The sequence below is a fragment of the Neovison vison genome, chromosome 11 (assembly GCF_020171115.1).
Source record: "Neovison vison isolate M4711 chromosome 11, ASM_NN_V1, whole genome shotgun sequence".
Taxonomy (NCBI): domain Eukaryota; kingdom Metazoa; phylum Chordata; class Mammalia; order Carnivora; family Mustelidae; genus Neogale; species Neogale vison.
This window is the reverse complement of record NC_058101.1, coordinates 174,458,718-174,480,794: the sequence shown is the minus strand read 5'-3', so window position 1 is coordinate 174,480,794 and position 22,077 is coordinate 174,458,718. Positions and strand designations below refer to the sequence as shown.

Genomic DNA, 22,077 nt, shown 5'->3' with positions numbered 1-22,077 from the left:
CAAGAAAGAGAGTCACACAGAAGTTGCACCACCTTTTATGAAGTCAGACCATCACTTCAGCAACATTCTCCCAGGCAAGGCGATTACAAAGTGCTCTTTTGAAAACCGACCTCTGTACTCTAGAGGCAAAGTAAGTAGCAGGAAGACAGAGTTTGCACATAAAAAAGGAAGATAGTTTATCACTTTGCCAAGCCAAGGAGACTGCAGCAGGCTAATGTCTCCAGGACTGCAGACCAACCCACAGTAAAAAAAAAAACTGAGGGGTTTTATAGGAAAATACAGAATCTGGGGTGCCTGGGTGGCTCAGATGGTTGAGCATCTGCCTTCAGCTAAGGTCATGATCCCGGGCCTAGGATCAAGACTTACATTGGGCTCCTTACTCACTGGGGAGCCTGTTTCTCGCTCTGCCTCTCTTTCTCTCTCTGTCTCTCATGAATAAATAAGATCTTTAAAGAAAAAGAAAACACAGGATCTGGGTGGTTTCAATAGGAAGCTAGTACTTGCCAACCGCATTCCTTAGTCTTTAAGCTGGTTTCATGACTAGGGCTGGCTGGCCATCCCCATCTTGTTACTAAGTATACATGGAGATCAGCAAGATGTCAATATTGACACAAGCTCAGGAGTTCATGAACAAAGGATTCTACAGAAAAACAAGTGAAAGGGAGGAGGAGGCTTCAAGAATTAGGAAAAATGTTTTGTTTGATATCAAGCCTTGGTGAAGCATTAGTGAGTCCATCTTGATTTCCAGCCACCTTTACAGTTCTATAATGGTTTCAGAAGGTCTTCTCAGAGGCAAGGATATAGACACCGCCTCCCTCGATGGAGGAGTGTCAACATCATATTGCAAGAAGAGTACATGGGACGAGATCTGTAGGAGAGCAGCTGTCTTTGGAAAACACAGTCTGCCACAACGGAAAAACCACAGGATTACCAAAACACTGAAACACAGAGTTGAAACAGCCCTGGAAAAGGCCAATCCATTTGTCCCTAACAAAAGTCATTCTGCGAGACGAGCTCAAATGTATTTGTCCCACCCTTTTGGAATCCCTCTTCAATGTCCCCCCAGCTTCCATAGCCCTTTGTAAGTATGCCCACCCTGCCACTCAGGATGTTCTATTTTCAAAACATGATTGTAATCAGGCAGGTACTATCAACCTGTCAATGAGCCAACCTTCTTTTTCAAATCAATTAGTGTAGCACAGGAAACATCACGAGGAAGAGTCTTCGGACTGAGGCGGAGCCACAGGTGGTACTCGGCAGAGAAAACATGAGCAATTCTGAGAAAAACTGACATCACAAAAAAGAAAATATATATAGATCTAAGTATATATGTATGTTTCTGTCCTCGGTTAAAGGTAGAAAAGGTGCAGTAAATGTCAAAATAATTTGACATCCCAGTGGAGCAGCTGGGATGGAAGCAGAGCCCAATGCGGCAGTGTTTTCCAGCCTCAGCTACATCAGAACCCCCGGGCGAGCCTGTCGAAACACCCGCACAGCTGGGTCGGGCCTGGGAATCTGCGTTTCTCACGAGTTCCGGAGCGGCGCTGTTGCTTGTGGCCTGACCCCATGCTTTAAGAACCACTAGCCTAAAGGTTTTCAGACCTGGTAGTGGCCACACTGCAGCCCCGGCAAGGACGAAGGGACCAGAAGAGCCACAAAAGCGGTGGGGGGCGAAGAGGACCCCCGACACGAAAGTGGCCTGATTTTACCAGAGCCCATTTTTCCCGTTAGACTCCTGCCGGCCCGGGCACTCTCCGGCGACTGCTCCCGGGCCCGTCCCCACCCTCAACCCCCAAACTGACTCCGCCCGGCCGCGGCAGCCGCGGTGGCGATGCGCCCCCTCCCGATCGTCCAGGGTAGTGTCACCCGAGAACTCACACTCGGGCGGTGGGCCCAAGTGGGCGGGGCTAAGCTCCCTCCGCGAGGCTGTTGCGTGAACAGACCGCGGAGCTCCGAGTCCCCGCCTCCGAGCCATGAATGGCCAACGCCGCCCGAGCGTGGTGACGTAAGTCCGGGGCGGAAAATTTGTGAGCGGAGCGCGGGAGCTGCGAGTCCGGCGTCCGCTGGGTCCGGGAAAGGCCTTAAGAAGTTTGTGCGCTTCCGGCTGCTTCTTGGGAAGCCAAGGCTGCTTCCTCACGACTTTCCGGTCTTAGCCGCCTGTTACCTCAGAGCGCCTCTCTGCCTCCCTGGTGCCCAGGTGAGCGTCCGAGTGGGATCTGTGGGAGTGTGTGTGTGTCGGGGGAGGGGATTGCTGTGCTGGTGGCCCCCAGACCGGAGAGGAGCGGCCGGAGTGTGCTCAGTGTCCCCGACACTCCGAGGACATCCTCATTCCCACCACCCACCTCATTAGCATTTGGGATCGCTGGTCTGATGGCGCTGGGCCTTGTGCCTCCGATTGGTTAGGGTTTTTTTGTTTTCTTTTTTTCTTTCTTAATTTGACAGAAGGAGACAGCGAGAGACGGAACACAAGCAGGAGTGGGAGAGGGGGACAGGCTTCCCACTGAGCAGGGAGCCCGATGTGGGACTCGATCCCATGACCCTGAGACCATGACCTAAGCCAAAGGCAGACCCTTAACGACTGAGCCACCCAGGCGCCCCTCTGGCTGGTTAGTTCTTGCGACAAGTTTGAGTACCTGCTGTGAGTTAGACACAGGTAGTCACGTCCCAGTGGGTACGCGGGCCCGGAACACAGCAGATGCGTGATTCCTGTTTGAACCCACGTGAACACAGCCCCTAAGGAGAGGACTCTACCAGGAAGGCAAACAATTGTTACCATCACTCCGAGGTGTATGGGAAACAGTTTTAAGGGGTGGCCCCTTTGAGAAACTGATACCTGACCTAAGGTTCGAAGGAAGAGGCAAAAAATTGAAAAGAATCAAAGCCTGTGAGTTGCCTGGCGACTGGCCATCTGGTGAGCCTCTACAACACCAGGGGTAGATAGGCAGTTGCCTATTCTTGCAAATAAATGGAAACCACGCTGCAAGGTATTGATTCTTTTCTTTTCGTTAGATACCTGGTTCGGAGAAGATGACGGAGGAACTGGACCTCACAGGACAGGACTCTGATGCGGGTAGTGAAGAGGTGGTCCTGACCCCTGCAGAGCTCATTGAAAGGCTGGAGCAGGTAAGCATGAGTAATAGCGGTTATTTCCCAGAGTTATTGTGAGGATTAAAGGAGATACTATGCATAGAATGCTTAACATACTGTTTGACCCATGATAAGCACTCAGTGTTAGCTGTGAGTAGTAATAATTTTTAAGTATTACTGCCCAAAATGAACCAAGTCTCTTTGACTCCAATATCTGCTCTTAATGGACTACACCTGCTGCCTTATTCTTGCGTTCTCTCTTGAACAGCCTCTTTCTGGAACGCTCTCGTGTTTGTTATTCTAGCATTCTTCATTCTGTCCTACCAAGCAGGTCATCATGAGTGACAAAAGAAAGATGACTTCAAAATTATATATTATATGATAATTCTTATTGTATGAGTAATTCTTCCTTTGTTTTTGTATCACAGACCTTTTTGAAAATCTGGTGCAAACTGGCCCTTTCTCCCAAAGTAATATATGTATATACACACATCCAGAAATTTTGCATATAATTTCAAGAGATTCAGACACCCTAAAAATTGCCCATCTAGTTTAAGAGCCCCTGCTTTATTAGGAAAGGATTCATGAAACAAAAATCAAAAAGTGCAAAGCATAAAGAAAAAAATGGATACATTCAACTACATTAAAATTGAGAACTTCTGTTTTTACAGCTTGATGCCAGTAAAAATACATGCTACAAAACTGGGAGAAAATATTTGCAATATTAGTCCATACTATAAACACTTTATAAACTACCCGGTAGAAAAAAATGAAATCTTAGCAGGCATCTCCCAGAAATGGAAACCAGGATGGCCAGTAATCACATGAACGAGATGCTCAATCTTTTTTGTAATCAGGAACATAAAAATTTAAATCCCAAGGAGTTACCACTTCATTGAATTGAATTGGCAGAAATGAAGAAGATGAGAGATATAAAGCAACATATAAATAAAGCAATATATAGGATTGTGGAGCCATTTACACACTTTTTTACAGTGGTGAATTGGTGCACTTTGCCAAGTAACTTGTCTTGTTAAGTTGAAGACACACATATCTTGTGTCTCAATCTTCCTACTCCCAGGTACATGTCCTAGAGAAAACTTCCAGGAGACATGCGCAAAACATTCCTAGTATTGCTTGCAGTGGTTAAAAAATGAAAGTAACCCAAATATCCATCAACAATAAAATGAAGAAAAAGTACAATCTATATACACAATGTGGGGGGAGCAGCAATAAAATGAGTGAGCGAGAGCTCATGCAACATGGATGACTCTCAAAAGCACTATATAGAACATTAAAAAATAAGTTTTTGAAGAAACCATTTATGCTAAGCTCAAATACTGGCAGAACCATTGTTCGAGGCGGAGCTCGTGGCACACGCTGATACGCTGCATTGCGTCACAATGTTGACCATTTGCCCCCGGGACAGGCAGCTCCCCCAGGCTGGTTGCCTCCCGTGGCTGTGAGGGGCTCCTTGAAGGCAGCATGGGCTCAGCTTGGCAGCAGGTGAGCAGGAGTTCCATCTCAGGCCTGCAGCTCTGTTGCAATGCCCTGAGTGCTGCAAAGGAGTTGGTCCACCACCCAGATGGCTGCTGGGGCCGGACACAGTTGTAGGCCGCAGACCATGGTCTAAGGAGCTACTTGACAGGGCCACTAATAAACACAGCTCCAGGAGCAGATAGAGGATTTAATGCCTGTTAAATGATTTAAGGGGCACCTTGGTGGCTCAGTCATTAAGCATCTGACTTCAGCACAGGCCATGATCCCAGAGTCCTGGGATCGAGCCCCACGTCAGGCTCCCTGCTCCATGGGAAGTCTGCTTCTCTCTCTCCCACTTTCCCTGCTTGTGTTCCTCTTTCACTGTCTCTCTCTCTCTCTCTGTCAAATAATTAAATAAAATCTTTTGGGGGGAGGGGGGTTGGGAGAAGGGGGGTAGGGTTATGGACATTGGGGAGGGTATGTGCTTTTGGGTAAATTGGAAGGGGAGGTGAACCATGAGAGACTATGGACTCTGAAAAACAATCTGAGGGGTTTGAAGTGGCGGGGGGGTGGGAGGTTGGGGTACCAGGTGGTGGGTATTATAGAGGGCATGGCTTGCATGGAGCACTGGGTGTGATGAAAAAATAATGAATACTGTTTTTCTGAAAATAAATAAATTGGAAAAAAAAATAAAATATTTTTAAAAAATGATTTTAAAGTTATTACCTATAGTGCAAAGTTTCTCACTTTAATGATTATACTCATTTGCCAAGTCTATATAACAAAGCATCACAGACTGGGTAGATTAAACAACAGACATGTATTTTCTCAACCCTGGAGGCTGGAAGCCTGAAATCAAGGTGCTGGCACCATAGGTTTCTTCTGAGGCTTCTCTCCTGGGATTGTAGGTGGCCATTTTCACCTGGTCTTACGTGTGCGTCTGTGTTCAAATTTCCTCCTCTTAGAAGAAAACCGATCATTGAATTAGAGCCCACCTAATGACCTCATTTTAATTTAATTACCTCTTTAAAGATCCTGTTTCCAAATGCAGGCACATGCTGAGGTGCTAGAAATTAGGACTTCAACATACAAATTGGGAGTGGAGAGGAACAGAGTTTAGCCCATAACAATGAACAGATTGTCATTAAAAATTTTGATCAGAAATCAGATGTAGCTATTTCAAAAGAGAACCTGATTATTTTTAAAGCGACCATGGATTTAAATGCAAGTTTCTCACTAAATATTTTGGAAACATTTTGTTTGAAAGTTTTATACTAGTATAAAGTTTTCCCAATGTTTTAAATATTTTTACCAAAATAATCTCATAATGTCAATAAGAAATCGCCCTCAAATCTACCCCATTTTGCCCCAGTGTATCCAACGAGTGCTGTCATTTTCTTTGAAATCATTGAGAATCATTATGTGGAGATACAAACAAATGTAGTGAGACTGTAGAAAATTAAATACTAAGGTCAAGCTAATGATTACCTTTGAAAAGGGAGGAAGACACCAGGACTTTTAAAATAATGATAAAGTTATGTGTACACTAGATGTTTATATCTCTATTCATGTTATATGTAATAAACATTTCTGAACCTATTCAGCATTTAATAAAATTAGTTAAAAAGAAAAACTCTGGGGGACAAGATGGCGGGGTACTAGGAAGAGGCGTCTTTTCAGCTGGTACCCCAAAGTGAGCTGATTACCTACCAAAGAACTCTGATCACCCATGAAATCAGCCTGAGATCAGAATTATACACGTCTGGATCTCTACAGGGGCAGAAGACGCCAGTGAGCAGGTAAAGCGGAATGGGAACAGCGGACTGATATCGGAAGATAAACAAAAGGGGGAGGGAGCCACCAGAGGCGACCGGTGCGAAAGTAATACCCCGATACGAGCGAGAGTGCCCTGCGTCTGGGGACCAGCATTAACTCGGAGACTGGTTGAAAGCACTCCAAAAGAGCAAAGGATCGCGGGGGCAAACTGTGGGAATCGGGGCGGCTAGGGACAGGGGCTTGAGTCCCCGGTCCCAGACGGCCTCCCCGGCGCGGAGGCAGAGAGAGTGCGGCGGAGAAACCGGCTCCTGGTCCCTAAGCCGCCAGCGTGCCCCAGAGCGCGGGGTTCCGGCTCCTGTGAGGGGATGGGAGCCGGTCTGCAGAACGCGCGCTAGCCCTACCACAAAGCTTGAGATGCGCGTGCACGTCGCTCCAGCTCTCCTGGGTTTCTAAGGCCCTGGGGCGCTTCTTGACCCGGGCCATTGTTTCAAAGTCTAAGCCTCGCGCCCGCAAAACTCTTCCCCGGACAGAGGCGCGCAAAAGCCCAGCCTGCGGCTTACGGACCAGCGCCCCGTTCTCAGTGCCCCAGACGCGCGCCCGACCCACAGCCGCCTCTGAAAAGAGGTGCGCGCAAGCCGGGCACTCCCAGCCCCGGCCAGCGGCAAAATCTCAGTGTGCGATCGCTGCTTGGAACCTCTCTGGCGGTCAGGAGCTCCCAGACAGCCGCCACTGCCTTGGCTTTGGGGACGAGCAAAAGATCCTGCGCCCTCAGGGTCTTTAACTTGGAACCTGCACTGCCAGCATCCAAGGGGGAATTTATTCAGCTTCTGCACCCAGACTGAGGCTTCTGAGACGGAGATCAGGAAGTGTTCCAGGGTGCACCTTGACTGCACCAGAGTTGATACATCCAGCTACATCTGTTCAGTCTTCTCCCACCAAAATGACTAGGAGGAGGAATGCCCAACAGAAGAAAAATACAGAGGATGGACCTTCCGCAACAGAGCTAACGGCTATCAACATAGACAATATGTCGGAAAGAGAATTCAGGCTAACAATTATCCAGGCAATAGCTAGGTTGGAGAAAGCCATGGATGACCAAACAGAATTGATTAGAGCCGAACTGAAAGCGACCAGACAGGATGTTCACAATGTTAGGGCGGAGCTTAAAGCTACCAGGGAGGAGGTCCACAATGCTCTCAATGAGTTCCAATCCAATCTAAACTCTCTCAAAGCTAGGGTAACTGAGACAGAAGATAGAATTAGTGATCTGGAAGACAAACAGATAGAGAGAAAGGATCAGGAGGAAGCCTGGAACAAACAGCTTAGATCCCACGAAAGCAGAATTAGGGAAATAAGTGATGCCATGAAGCGTTCCAACGTCAGAATTATTGGAATTCCTGAAGGGGAGGAGAAAGAAAGAAGTCTAGAAGATGTCGTGGAACAAGTCCTTCATGAAAACTTTCCGAATCTCGCGAATGAAACCAGCGTTCATGTACTAGAGGCTGAACGGTCTCCACCCAAGATTATACACTCCAAAAAAACATCACGACACCTGATAGTCAAATTGAGAAATTATAATTGTAGGTATAATCTCTTGAAAGCTGCCAGGGCAAAGAGGCTCCTTACTTACAGAGGGAAGCCCATCAGAATAACGTCAGACCTGTCCACAGAGACCTGGCAAGCCAGAAGAGGCTGGCAAGATATATTCAGGGCACTAAATGAGAAGAACATGCAGCCAAGAATACTTTATCCAGCAAGACTGACATTCAAAATGGATGGACAGATAAAGAGTTTCCAAGACCGGCAAGACTTAAAAGACTATGCAACCACCAAGCCGATACTGCAGGAAATATTAAGGGGGGTTCTATAAAAGAGGAAAAATCCCAAGAATAGCATTGAACAGAAATATAGAGACAGTCTACAGAAAGAAAGACTTCAAAGGTAACTCGATGTCAATAAAAACGTATCTATCAATAATCACTCTCAATGTGAATGGCCTCAATGCACCCATAAAACGGCACAGGGTTGCAGATTGGATAAAACGACAGGACCCATCCATATGCTGTCTACAAGAGACCCATTTTGAACCTAAAGATACACGCAGACTGAAAGTGAAGGGGTGGAGAAGCATCTTTCATGCCAATGGGACTCAAAAGAAGGCTGGGGTAGCGATTCTCATATCAGATAAATTAGACTTCAAACTAAAGACTGTAGTCAGAGATACAGAAGGACACTACATAATCCTTAAAGGGACTATCCACCAAGATGATCTAACAATTGTAAATATCTATGCTCCCAATATGGGAGCAGCCAATTACTTAAGAAAACTGTTAATCAAGATAAAGAGTCATATTGATATGAATACACTAATCGTAGGTGATCTTAACACGCCTCTTTCAGAATTAGACAGATCATCGAAGCAGAAAATCAATAAAGAAACAAGAGCATTGAACGACACATTGGACCAGATGGACCTCATAGATATATACAGAACATTCCACCCTAAAACAGCAGAATACTCATTCTTCTCAAGTGCACACGGAACCTTCTCCAGAATAGACCACATACTGGGTCACAAATCAGGACTCAGCCGATACCAAAAGACTGAGATTATTCCCTGCATATTCTCAGATCACAATGCTTTGAAACTGGAGCTCAATCACAAGGAAAAGTTCCGAAGGAACTCAAACACCTGGAAGCTAAAGACCACCTTGCTTAAGAATGCTTGGATCAACCAGGAGATCAAAGAAGAACTGAAACAATTCATGGAAACCAATGAGAATGAAGACACTTCGGTCCAAAACCTATGGGATACAGCAAAGGCGGTCCTAAGGGGAAAATATATAGCCATCCAAGCCTTGCTCAAAAAAATTGAAAAATCCAGAACACACCAGCTGTCTCTACACCTTAAAGAACTGGAGGATCAACAACAAATCAAACCAACTCCACACATAAGAAGGGAAATCATCAAGATTAAAGCTGAGATCAATGAGGGAGAAACCAGAGATACAGTAGAACGTATCAATGAAACTAGAAGCTGGTTTTTTGAAAGAATCAATAAGATCGATAAGCCACTGGCTACACTAATCCAAAAGAAAAGAGAGAAATCCCAAATTCATAAAATTATGAATGAAAGGGGAGAGATCACAACTAACACCAAGGAAGTAGAAACAATCATCAGAAGTTACTACGAACAGTTATATGCCAATAAGCTTAGCAACCTTGATGAAATGGATGCATTCCTGGAAAAATATAAACTACCAAAATTGAACCAGGAAGAAATCGACAACCTGAATAGACCGATATCTAATAACGAGATTGAAGCAGTGATCAAAAATCTCCCAAAAAACAAGAGCCCAGGACCTGACGGATTCCCTGGGGAATTCTACCAAACCTTCCAAGAAGAAATAACACCTATTCTCCTGAAGCTGTTTCAAAAAATTGAAGCAGAAGGAAAACTTCCAGACTCTTTCTATGAAGCCAGCATTACCCTGATCCCCAAACCAGGCAAGGACCATACCAAAAAGGAGAATTTCAGACCAATATCACTGATGAATATGGATGCTAAGATTCTCAACAAGATCCTAGCCAACAGGATCCAACAACACATTAAAAAGATTATCCACCATGATCAGGTGGGATTCATCCCTGGGCTACAAGGATGGTTCAACATTCGTAAATCAATCAATGTGATACAACAAATTAATAGGAGACGAGAGAAGAACCACATGGTCCTCTCAATTGATGCAGAAAAAGCATTTGACAAAATCCAACATCCGTTCCTGATTAAAACGCTTCAAAGTATAGGGATAGAGGGAACATTCCTGAACCTCATCAAATCTATCTATGAAAGACCCACAGCAAATATCATCCTCAATGGGAAAAAGCTTGCAGCCTTCCCGTTGAGATCAGGAACAAGACAAGGATGCCCACTTTCACCACTCTTGTTCAACATAGTATTAGAAGTCCTAGCAACAGCAATCAGACAACAGAGAGAAATAAAAGGTATCCAAATTGGTAATGAAGAAGTCAAACTCTCTCTCTTCGCAGATGACATGATTCTTTATATGGAAAACCCAAAAGACTCCACCCCCAAACTACTAGAACTCATACAGCAATTCAGCAGCGTGGCAGGATACAAAGTCAATGTGCAGAAATCAGTGGCTTTCTTATACACTAACAAGGAAAATACAGAAAGGGAAATTAGAGAATCGATTCCATTTACTATAGCACCAAGAACCATAAGATACCTGGGAATAAACCTAACTAAAGAGGTAAAGGATCTATACTTGAGGAACTATAGAACACTCATGAAAGAAATTGAAGAAGACACAAAAAGATGGAAGACCATTCCATGCTCTTGGATCGGAAGAATAAACATCGTTAAAATGTCTATACTGCCTAGAGCAATCTATACTTTTAATGCCATTCCGATCAAAATTCCACCGGCATTCTTCAAAGAGCTGGAGCAAATAATCCAAAAATTTGTATGGAATCAGAAGAGACCCCGAATCGCTAAGGAAACATTGAAAAACAAAAATAAAGCTGGCGGCATCACCTTACCTGATTTCAAGCTTTATTACAAAGCTGTGATCACCAAGACAGCATGGTACTGGCATAAAAACAGACACATAGACCAGTGGAACAGAGTAGAGAGCCCTGATATGGACCCTCAACTCTATGGTCAATTAATCTTCGACAAAACAGGAAAAAATATACAGTGGAAAAAAGACAGTCTCTTCAATAAATGGTGCTGGGAAAACTGGACAGCTATATGTAGAAGAATGAAACTCGACCATTCTCTTACACCGTACACAAAGATCAACTCAAAATGGATAAAAGACCTCAACGTGAGACAGGAATCTATCAGAATCTTAGAGGAGAACATAGGCAGTAATCTCTTCGATATCAGCCACAGCAACTTCTTTCAAGATACGTCTCCAAAGGCAAAGGAAACAAAAGCGAAAATAGACTTCTGGGACTTCATCAAAATCAAAAGCTTCTGCACAGCAAAGGAAACAGTCAAAAAAACAAAGAGGCAACCCACGGAATGGGAGAAGATATTTGCAAATGACAGTACAGACAAAAGGTTGATATCCAGGATCTATAATGAACTCCTCAAACTCAACCCACACGAAACAGACAAACACATCAAAAAATGGGCAGAAGATATGAACAGACACTTCTCCAATCAAGAAATACAAATGGCTATCAGACACATGAAAAAATGCTCATCATCATTAGCCCTCAGGGAGATTCAAATTAAAACCACATTGAGATATCACCTTACACCAGTTAGAATGGCCAAAATTAACAAAACAGGAAACAACATGTGTTGGAGAGGATGTGGAGAAAGGGGAACCCTCTTACACTGTTGGTGGGAATGCAAGTTGGTGCAGCCTCTTTGGAGAACAGTGTGGAGATTCCTCAAGAAATTAAAAATAGAGCTTCCCTACGACCCTGCAATTGCACTCCTGGGTATTTACCCCAAAGATACAGATGTCGTGAAAAGAAGGGCCATCTGTACCCCAATGTTTATAGCAGCAATGGCCACAGTCGCCAAACTATGGAAAGAACCAAGATGCCCTTCAACGGATGAATGGATAAGGAAGATGTGGTCCATATACACTATGGAGTATTATGCCTCCATCAGAAAGGACGAATATCCAACTTTTGTAGCAACATGGACGGGACTGGAAGAGATTATGCTGAGTGAAATCAGTCAAGCAGAGAGAGTCAATTATCATATGGTTTCACTCATTTGTGGAGCATAACCAATAGCATGGAGGACAAGGGGCGTTAGAGAGTAGTAGGGAATTTGGGTAAATTGGAAGGGGAGGTGAACCATGAGAGACTATGGACTCTGAAAAACAGTCTGAGGGGTTTGAAGTGGCGGGGGGGTGGGAGGTTGGGGTACCAGGTGGTGGGTATTATAGAGGGCACAGCTTGCATGGAGCACTGGGTGTGGTGAAAAAATAATGAATACTGTTTTTCTGAAAATAAATAAATTGGGAAAAAAAAAAAAAAAAAAAAGAAAAACTCTGCTTTCTAAGTCCTCGCTGACAGTTTGGTCTTTTCTCATTCGTAATTCCTGAAAATACAGACTTTCTTTCTAGTTAACTTTTACAGCACAATTATAGGAGCTTGAACCTATGGAAAAAAATTTATGATAGTAGCAGTACCTGCTATTTGATAATATGTCTTCGTAGTGATAATCGGAGACTCAGAGACTCAAGGACATTGAGAGGAATAAAGTGAGCCCAATTGGCATGTAATTCTGAGCTTTGCTTAAAACTAACTTTCCTGTAATTGAAAGACAAAATTGCTTTCCTCAGTCACCTGTGGATATTTCAGTTCCCTAAGCCTTGGTAATCTCTGAAATGTACCGAATATCTGGGCCTGAGTCATAAATTAAGGATTTAACCTGTTGTTCCAAAATTATTTAATAGTTGATCCTCTTCTATTGTGATCCTTTATACACAATGCTTTTATCTGAGGCAGTTAGTAAATAATCTGGGTTTTCTCATTAGTAAGATAAGGTTAACTGTATCCATTCCTCTCAGGTTATTATAATAATGAATGAAAAAGTCTTTGTGAAGTGCTCTAAGCTTCCCAAATGAGATGTGTATAGACTGAGGGCACTTCATCTCCCAAATAGAAGAGTGCTTGCGCCCCCTGGTGGGAAATAGCGGGTGAAGTCGCAGGAACGTGTGGATGCTATTTGGTGAAAGGTACTGTTTAAACACCAGGTGGTGTTGCTCTCCCTAGTAGGCATCATACTGACTTTTTTTTTTTCTTTAAATAAATGGTATTAGGGAACTGCAGAGGCAAACCGACAACATTTTTTACATGAACAGTGATTTTTTTACAATTTTGGTTAAATATAAGATTGTAAGCACAGCCTCTCCACTCAAAGAAATAGAGAAGCCATCATAAACATAGCTTGTTTACAAAGCATTTCCAGTATTTCCAATTCATAGGCAAATAGTTTTCTTTGCCGAAAATAGCTATGATTTTCACGGGATATGTACGGACTCATAGGGTTATTTGCTCTATTGTGACTGATATTCATAGATACATATTTGGTGGGGGGCATTGTTTTTTAGGCCTGGATGAATGAAAAGTTTGCCCCTGAGCTGCTGGAAAGCAAGTCTGAGATTGTAGAGTGTGTCATGGAGCAGCTAGATCACATGGTAAGAGTTGCTTATCTCGGGATTACAAAGGAAGAGAACTTTAACAGTGTTTTGTCAGCATAGTGAGAGATTGAAGTCTGATACCAAATCTGTTTTGTTTGGCCCAGCCTAGTGAGTTTTTTTAATATTGAATTCGTTACCTGCATTTATAAACCATGAGCATTCCTATGAATATCTGCATGTTAGCTTCCCCTGAAAAGTCTAAAACCCTATCAATACTGGGTCTGTTTCTATATGAGAACAGCTGACCAGAGTAGAATAAGGGCCACTCCCTTTCTTGTGCTCTGTTCCCCACAGTCCTTACCTACCTACCTTTCTTAGATAGCTTGCCTGCCTAGTGCCCATAGACACTTGAGTTTGTGGCCCTTGGCTTAGATGGGCTGGGCCTAAGTCATTATTAGCCTTAGAGTAGCTTTACGACATTGGTATTTTGCAGTTTCTCAACTGGTGATTTAATACTCCCCTTAGACATGTCTTCTGTCTGCTGTATTATCTCCATTACATTTGGGCCCGAGTTCTTCTAGGCCCTTCCCACTGACCATATTCGGATTCTATTCAGATGGTTGTTTTCTAAAAGTAAATGAATATTGTTTGAACTTTCTATAATGAGGCTGTAGTCATACATAATTTGTGTAAGAAAATGAGAACTCTTAGGAATTTTTTGGTTCTCCATTGACCTAAATGTAGGCTTTGAGTCCTCAGTATTGCCAGTGATGATAGTCCCTGTGGAATCGTACAGACTGAACGAAAAGGTCTTTCATTTGAATATCATGTTTTTTATAGACTTCATTTTCTCTTTTAATAGGAAGAAAATCTCAGGAGAGCCAAGAAGGGGGATCTGAAGGTCAGCATTCATCGGATGGAGATGGAGAGGATCCGCTATGTCCTCAGCAGCTACTTGCGGTGTCGGCTTATGAAGGTTTGACGTGGAGATACATGTAGTTAGATTTAGACAATGCAGTTTGTAATTATAGACTGAGCATCTTGGGGAGATGTTGGGCTGGGGCCTGGGAGAATCCAGGGCCTGAAGATGCCACGAAGCCCCAGTATTAAGGTAGCTAAAGAATAAGGAGGGCAAGAGATTATTCTGAAGAAGCCTAGATAGGACATGGGTTGTACATCTCCAGGGACACATTTGTAGTCTGTCTGCTGAGTGAAAGGTGCCCCCTGGAATTATGGCACAGCAGTGCCGAAGAGTCATTTGCCTTGGTTGACTAGGGAATACTAACCAGAGGAAAATAGTTTCAGAAATTATTTTGCAGCCATCATATAGGCAATGTCGAACTGACCATGATAACTTGACATTCAACCATAGTTCTGAGGCCATTTAACTTATGAAAATGAAATTGCAAGACATTCTTATTTTATATGATGTCTATTTTAAATGAGTATCTTCTCATTTGGTTCCACTTATTCCCTTATTTATTACAAAATGAATGTATCCTCTCCTCGTGAAAGTGCCCTCAGCTAAACATCTCAACCATTTATTTCCATTGCTGTCCTGGTTCGGACAAAGGTTCTAGTTTGTTGGTGTCCTTAAATCATACAACTTGCAACAGAGCACAATATTCCAGTTGTAGTTGGGCCACTTTTGGGAAGAACAGGACAAGCACTTCCCTTATTCTAGATATTTAACTGGTAATAATGCCACCTAGCATCACATTAGCATATTACACAGACACGTCCCACTGTTCATTCTGCACTTGCCATGAGCTCTAACGTCTTTGAAGTTTCTCAGTTACCATTTTCCCATCTTGTCACTATCCTGTAATTGAAAGGTTTGATTTTTCAACCCCGAAGTGTGGGGCTTGATACTTACCCCTCTTAGCCTTCACCTTATTACATTGGGCCACTTCCCTGTTCTCTGGACCTGATCTGGTCACTTAATATATTAGCTATCTCATAACATTTTATATCTTCACTTTATGTTGAGTCTGATAAGTATGTCTTCAAAGGCCGTATCTGATTCATTAGTAGGACTGGGCCAACCACAGAATATTCCACCAGAGACTTCCCTGCAAGTCAACATCTGTCTGTTAAACTACTTCTGAGTCTATACTGATCTATACTGTCACAGCCCTGGCTTTCCACTTTGCCGCCAAGGATGTCCTAACAGTGGTGTCATATGTTTTGACAAAATGGAGATTTTTTAAAAAATATGTCTCTCCAATGCAACATGGGGAGTTAAGGGGGTAGGAGAAGAATAAATGAAACAAGATGGGATTGGGAGGGAGACAAACCATAAGTGACTCTTAATTTCACAAAACAAACTGAGGGTTGCTGGGGGGGGCGGTTGGGAGAAGGGGTTGGCATTAGGGACATTGGGGAGGGTATGTGCTATGGTGAGTGCTGTGAAGTGTGTAAACCCGGCGAGTCACAGACCTGTACCTCTGGGGAAAAAATATATTATATGTTTATGAAAAATAAAAAAATACATATGTCTCTCCACTCCACCCTCAACTACCAGAAAACTCGTTTTTTCTCTTTCTCTCCTTAAGTTGGAGAAATCCTCTTTGTGTTAACCACTTTCTTTTCTTTGCAAACCATCTCTTAAATGATCTGTTCTCATATAATGCCACATACCACGGGGAAGGGCATTAACCTATATCTGAAGGTTCCAGCACCATCTTTGTATTTTTGAAAATTGGGAAATTGGCCTGTCTCCAGCACTCCTCCACTCTTCTGAGCTCATTGCTTCTGAGCTCACAACACTGCCTGTCCGTAGCGCACTCAGTGATGGAGGGAAGGCAGCTTACACTGATCTAGCACGGGCCACCTTGTGCACCAGAACTCCGTACCAGTGTGCACTTGTCCTGGAATTGTAACTGAGCTAAGCCCAAAGACAGAAACTCCTTTAAGCAGAGAAGTGCTCCTTGGTCTTGGTGGGTCCTCCTTCCCATTGTCATTTCCCTACTTGCATTTCTTTCTGCAGAGAACCCACAGCACTCACTGAGCGGGGGAGTAATCCCTATGCAGTTCCTGACCACTTATCTTTATATAGCTTTTAGCTTTTTTTTTTTTTTTCCCCCCCTGTTTTGTTTGTGTTTTTTCCTGGTAGTTCTTACCATTTTGTCCTAGCCTTCCCTTGCTGTGGACTTCATCATTGCTGGTTATATTTGTATAATTAAGAGTCACTGTTCTCAGGCACCTGGATAGCTCAGGCAGTTAAGTGTCTGCCTTCAACTCAGGTCATGATCCCAGGGTCCTGGGATTGAGCCCTACATCGGGCTCCCTGCTGTGCTGGGAGGAAGAGCTCTCTTTCGCTTTCAAATAAATAAATAAATATATATTTTTTAAAGTCCTCTTTGTCCCTGCTTGTATGTTCTATATGTGTCTTCCCAGCTTTTGTACATGCTTCATCTCATAGAACAACTTGTGCAGCTGCCTAGAAATGTTCAATGATATCCCCTTCTCTCCCTCATTAATATCATTTACTGTTGTACTTTCCTATTTTCTTTTATAAAAGCCTCTCATCCTTTTTAAGTGGTTTTCCTTTTTAGAGGCCTCACCTTTGCTCTGAATTCTTTGAAACCTGCCTTGAAATCTTGGAAGTTGAGAAATGTCTTGACTGTGAGAACTTGCCATTTTAAAGTCCATTCTAGTTTAACCTCATCCTATTTCAGAACATGAGTATATTTGACTCTGGAATCTGGACACATTTACATAGTGCTTTTTGTTTATCCTCAGATAGAGAAGTTTTTCCCTCATATCCTTGAAAAGGAGAAAACATCCCATGAGGGGGAGCTGTCTAGCCTTTCTCCAGAGGAGCTGGTCTTTGCCAAACAGTGAGTAAGCAGGACGCATGGGGACTGCTTTCTTTCTGTGCTTCATGAGCATGAGTTTTGACGGTTATCCCCTGTGACGCTGGTGGCTGGGCCACTGTTGTGTGTCTGAGAGCCTGGAGGCTCCTGGCAGGTGGGTGGTCACAGCAGTTTGAATTCCTCTTTTTCAGGTACATGGCTAACACAGAGACCTACCTTAAGAATGTTGCCTTAAAGCATATGCCTCCTAACTTACAGACGGTGGACCTCCTGAGGTCAGGTGAGCAGAACACTCTTTTCAGACACCTTCGAATAAGATCTTCATCTTTACTCTCAAGCCTGGAAAAATAAATACTTAAATAAGCAGAAAAGAGAAGAGAGGATGTTGTCTGGTTAAAAAATATATTAAAAAGTATCTGGTTAAAAAAAAAACCATCAGGGTGCCTTGGTGGCTCAGTTGATTAAGTGTCTGGCTTCAGCTCAGGTCATGATCTCAGGGTCCTGGGATCAAGCCCCAAGTCCGGCTCTGCGCTCAATGGGGAGTCTGCTTGTCTTCAGCCCCCACTGCCCACACTCGTGCACACTCTTTCTCTCTCCAATAAGTAAAATCTTTTTTTTAAAAAATCATTAAAAGCAGGTATAAGAATAGCCTTTCAGCCTTACTTTCGTGGTCTTTAGCTTACATTGAAATTGTTACGACTGCCATTAAAAATGCAGACTCATTCACATGTGCAGCCCTTCATTATTTCAGCTGGGTATCTACTGGGCATCCACACTGGGCTAGGCCTTGAGCACTAAGGAGGCAAAAGTCTTTGTTCTCGAGGGGCTAGCACACTTTTCTTCACAGGTTCCTGCCCATGCTTGGTCAGATGCTGCCTTGATTCAAGGAATCCAAATCCAGTTCAAGGGAATATCTCCAAATGCATTTCCATCCTGAAGTACTGGGGTCAAGGCATCAACATAAGCATTTGTGGGCAAGGGGGACAAGTGCAGCCTACAGCACTGGGAGCAAACCCATCGCAGATCTGTGGAACTCGGAACTGGTTGTTGTGGTGAACCTGCCTGAGGGAAACAAAAGGGCCAGTCCATGACCAGTTCCACCACTTTTTGTCTGCCTCTTGGAAGAAGAGGAAGGAAGCAGGACCACATCCCTAATCATTGCCCAGTGCTGTCACACCTGGTGGACTAAAGCAGCCACGAGCGTGCATCTGAATTCCTGAAACTGAGTCTAACTGAATTCTACCTGATGCTGGCCGACACCTCCTAAAAAACCTGTTGCTTGTCCCAGATCCTCTCCAAGGACTAGAGCCAGGCCCCTGGAATTGGAAGCTTGTGGAAGGGATCATCCTGTCCCAGTGAAATCAGTCTTGCTTAGTTAACCCAGGTGCCCTGAGTCCCCATCAGGCCTCTGGAGCATCGTAGGTCCCTGCGGGCAGAGTGGGGAAAGGCATGTTGAAATCTAAGCTGGGTTTCCTGGAATCAGTAGCTGCCCAGCCGGGTCAACTAGGTGCTCTGTGGCAGGCCCCAAACCCTGAAGCAGCCCAAGGGACCCCCTTAGACCTTTGGAGCCAGTTATGTGGAACTCCCATCTGTGGATGAGGAAATCCAAGGCGAATTTTTGTGCTGAGCTAGGATCTTAGAACAGAGTTTTCCAGTAAATTCTCAGAACCTGAAGTTGATGGGAGTCCTCTGGGTACACAGGGAGCTCTAAGAAATGAAGAACTCTCGAGCAGCCCGGCCAAGGGTCCCTCTTTCCACGCAGTGTTGGCTGGTGGTAGAAGAGGCAGCAGCCTCTCACCCTGAAGTCAACAAGTGAAGGACGGCTCATGGTGGAAACCTGTGTTCTGTCATCTGACACTCAGGACTATCCCCATGTGACCCTATCTTTCTAATGCTCTCCTACTGCTGCTATATATGAAAGATATTTCCTGACTAGATTTATACACCTTTGTCCTCCCAACACGTGTACATATCTCTGCCTTGGCCCTTGCCATTAGCGCCCAGGTTCACTCTCCCTCACTGAGTCTGCATTGACATCTTCCTACCCACTTCCCTGAGCGACTGAGCCACCGGTGTGAGGCATGATGAGAAGCTGCCAGTAGCCCTCTTCAGAGTGACCACATGTCACACCTGCTTGTATCTTCTGCGATGTGCACATTTCACTACTCGGCATCTGTTGAATGAGTCATTGCTATGCGAGACCCTGGATGGGAAGTGTACTGTTTCTGTAAGGAACCAGAGCTGTCCTCAAGCCACCCTCCCCCCAAAATGCTATCACATCAGGGGTCCCTTAGGGCTTGGTACAGTGAATCCTAGCCACTTTCCCAGATTGGTCTTGTTGGCAGAGTATTTTCTGACTGCATTATCATTTCTCTGACAGTTCCCAAACCAGATCTAGATTCATACGTGTTTCTGAGAGTGAAAGAACGACAGGAAAACATCCTGGTAGAACCAGAAACAGATGAGCAAAGGTGAGCAGCATGTGACCTTGAAGGTAGGAAATCTGCCTCCCCTGGGGGCACCAGCTCGGCTCTGCATGCGTTGTTTCCTCCTTTTTCAGGGACTACGTGATTGACTTGGAGGAAGGCTCCCAGCACTTGATCCGCTATAAAACCATTGCGCCCCTGGTTGCTTCTGGAGCAGTTCAGCTGATATAAAATCGAAAGCAAACACAGAATAATGACAGCATGGAACCCTAAAGGAAATGTGTAAGATCTCTTCACTGCTTTGTGCCTAAGGACTGCAGACTTTCCTGGCAGTGCTGCAGGTTTTGGGGCACTGAGAAGGCGCTCAGGCAGGATTCCTAACTTGCCACACGTCCTCACTGCCTGCCATCCCAGCCACAGTCAGCAGATGGAGCCACCGCTCTGTTGCTTCCGCGTGCTGGCCGAGTCCTCCGAGATGCTCACTTTGTGGGCCTTTTTCCTTTGTGGTATTTCTTGAGCTAAAGAAAGTGAGACAACCGCAGTTCATAAAAAAGCATCGCTGCCTATGATTAGGAGACAGTAGTTAGCCCTGACCTGAGAGGGACCGGATAGTTCTTTCACATCCCCGATAAGAAGAAGATAAATGCCATAGAAAAACCGAAGATGAAGTATCTTCTGGATTATCTCACTGGATTGTGTGAACTAACCTTCTGGAACCTCTAATATCAGACTTAAGACCGATGTCTGCCCTGGTTAATAGAGAATCATAACTAAACCAAGAAACCATTTCTGAGTTTCAGTTTTGTGCCAGAAGGACCCTCTGGCCAGCTCTCGGTTGGTAGCCTAATGAAGTATGTGCTCCCTGCTGCTAACCTGCAGCCTTCCTGAATCTCGGGCAGCTTTGCCAAGCCAACCTCCAGGCCATCTGGCCACTCTTGGCCGGGGATCTGCTAACAGCAACATTAACTGTCCTATCTTGTGACCTCAGTAACAGCGTTTCTGTTTTTAGCTCTACTTTCTCAAGGGAAGCGGATGAAATTAACATGAGCAGAGAGCATCATGGTGATATCTGAAGGAAGGATGTAGAGACCGTGAATGAATCGTCTTTCCCTGAAACATGATAAAAAGGAACCTGCATTCCAGTCTTTTGCTGATGAGAAGGCAGCAGATTTTCATTTATATAATATTGGCTGTTAGAGAAATCAATGTAATATGGCTATCATTTCCAAGAAAAATCACTGAGAAAAAGCAAGGAGGGTTTATTTGTTAATAAAAGCATTTATATTTCAGGCAGTGCTTTGTCTTTTCCATGATGTTTTTACCTTCTTCAGCTCTTTATAAAACAAATAAGCATGTAAGGTATCAGGCACATTTCAAGGCACTGAAGCTCCAACCCAGAATAAGATAGAGAATTGAAATAGGACAACTCACTACAGAGTTGACAGGTTCTTACCTAAGAGTGAATCTTACTAAATTGTGCCAAGATCTGAATACCAGGGAGCCAGACACACAGATCAAAAGGAAGATCATTCCAGACAGAGAAGATGGCTTATATGAAGTCCCTGAAGCAGAAACGAGCTCTGTCTGCAAGTCATTAAACACAGTTGGCGAAATGGAAAGTGGTGCCTAGTAAGGCCTGAGAGGCAGTCTGGACCCAGATCACATAGGGCTTTGTTAGCAAGGATCCCATTTGGTCCTCACAATAGTCCTGAGAAGTAGACAGGGCTGGTAGCAATAGATGGGAAATGGATGTTAAAATGGATGTTTAGTGGTAGGTCTGAGCCTAGAACCCGCGGCTCCCTCCTCACCGCGTGTATACGAGGTCCCTCCCCAATGCCTCCCTTATGCTAAGCAGCCTGGGGAGCGATGTGGGCTATTACACTGTTCTCTAGAACATGCCTCCAGAACCTTGACAAGAACACCGATTGCCCAGAGGTCTTGCTAAGATGCCGGTTCTGGTTCAGGAAGACTAGGATGGGGCCGAGGATTCTGCATTTCTGAGGAGCTCCCAGGCTGCACCATTGCTACTGACCCAAGAAGCACACTTTGAGTGGAAGAGCTCTATGCCGTCACTGGTTCCTGCCGCAGACATGCCAGGCTGCATGGAAGATTTAAAGGTCTCAGCAAAACCACCGAACGCGTTCTTCCGTTTCCTAGGCCACCTCTTTAAAGGAAGACTACTTTAAATCAGTCGTTTTAAAGATAAAGCGGAAGTCCAATTTCAAAACCAAGTAGGAAAGGAAGTGGCTTAGTGTAACACTTGACTTCAGCTTTTCCAGCTTTGGTATTTTGCTCTACAGATAAGAGCTCATCATGGAAGCATGACAGATGGTTTTTCAAATAATTGCGTCATAC

The 22,077-nt window shown here is 44.3% G+C and overlaps 1 protein-coding gene across 1 annotated transcript; it reads left to right on the top strand.

Moving 5' to 3' along the window:
• Window positions 1-2,025: 2,025 nt before the first annotated feature.
• On the top strand, window positions 2,026-21,015 carry GINS4 (GINS complex subunit 4). Its single transcript, XM_044225322.1, has 8 exons — window positions 2,026-2,197; window positions 3,010-3,123; window positions 13,449-13,535; window positions 14,341-14,454; window positions 17,223-17,320; window positions 17,488-17,576; window positions 19,677-19,767; window positions 19,857-21,015. The coding sequence occupies exons 2-8, from the start codon at window positions 3,028-3,030 to the stop codon at window positions 19,951-19,953; spliced, it is 672 nt and encodes a 223-aa protein (XP_044081257.1). The 5' UTR covers window positions 2,026-2,197; window positions 3,010-3,027; the 3' UTR covers window positions 19,954-21,015.
• The last annotated feature ends 1,062 nt before the right edge of the window (window positions 21,016-22,077 follow it).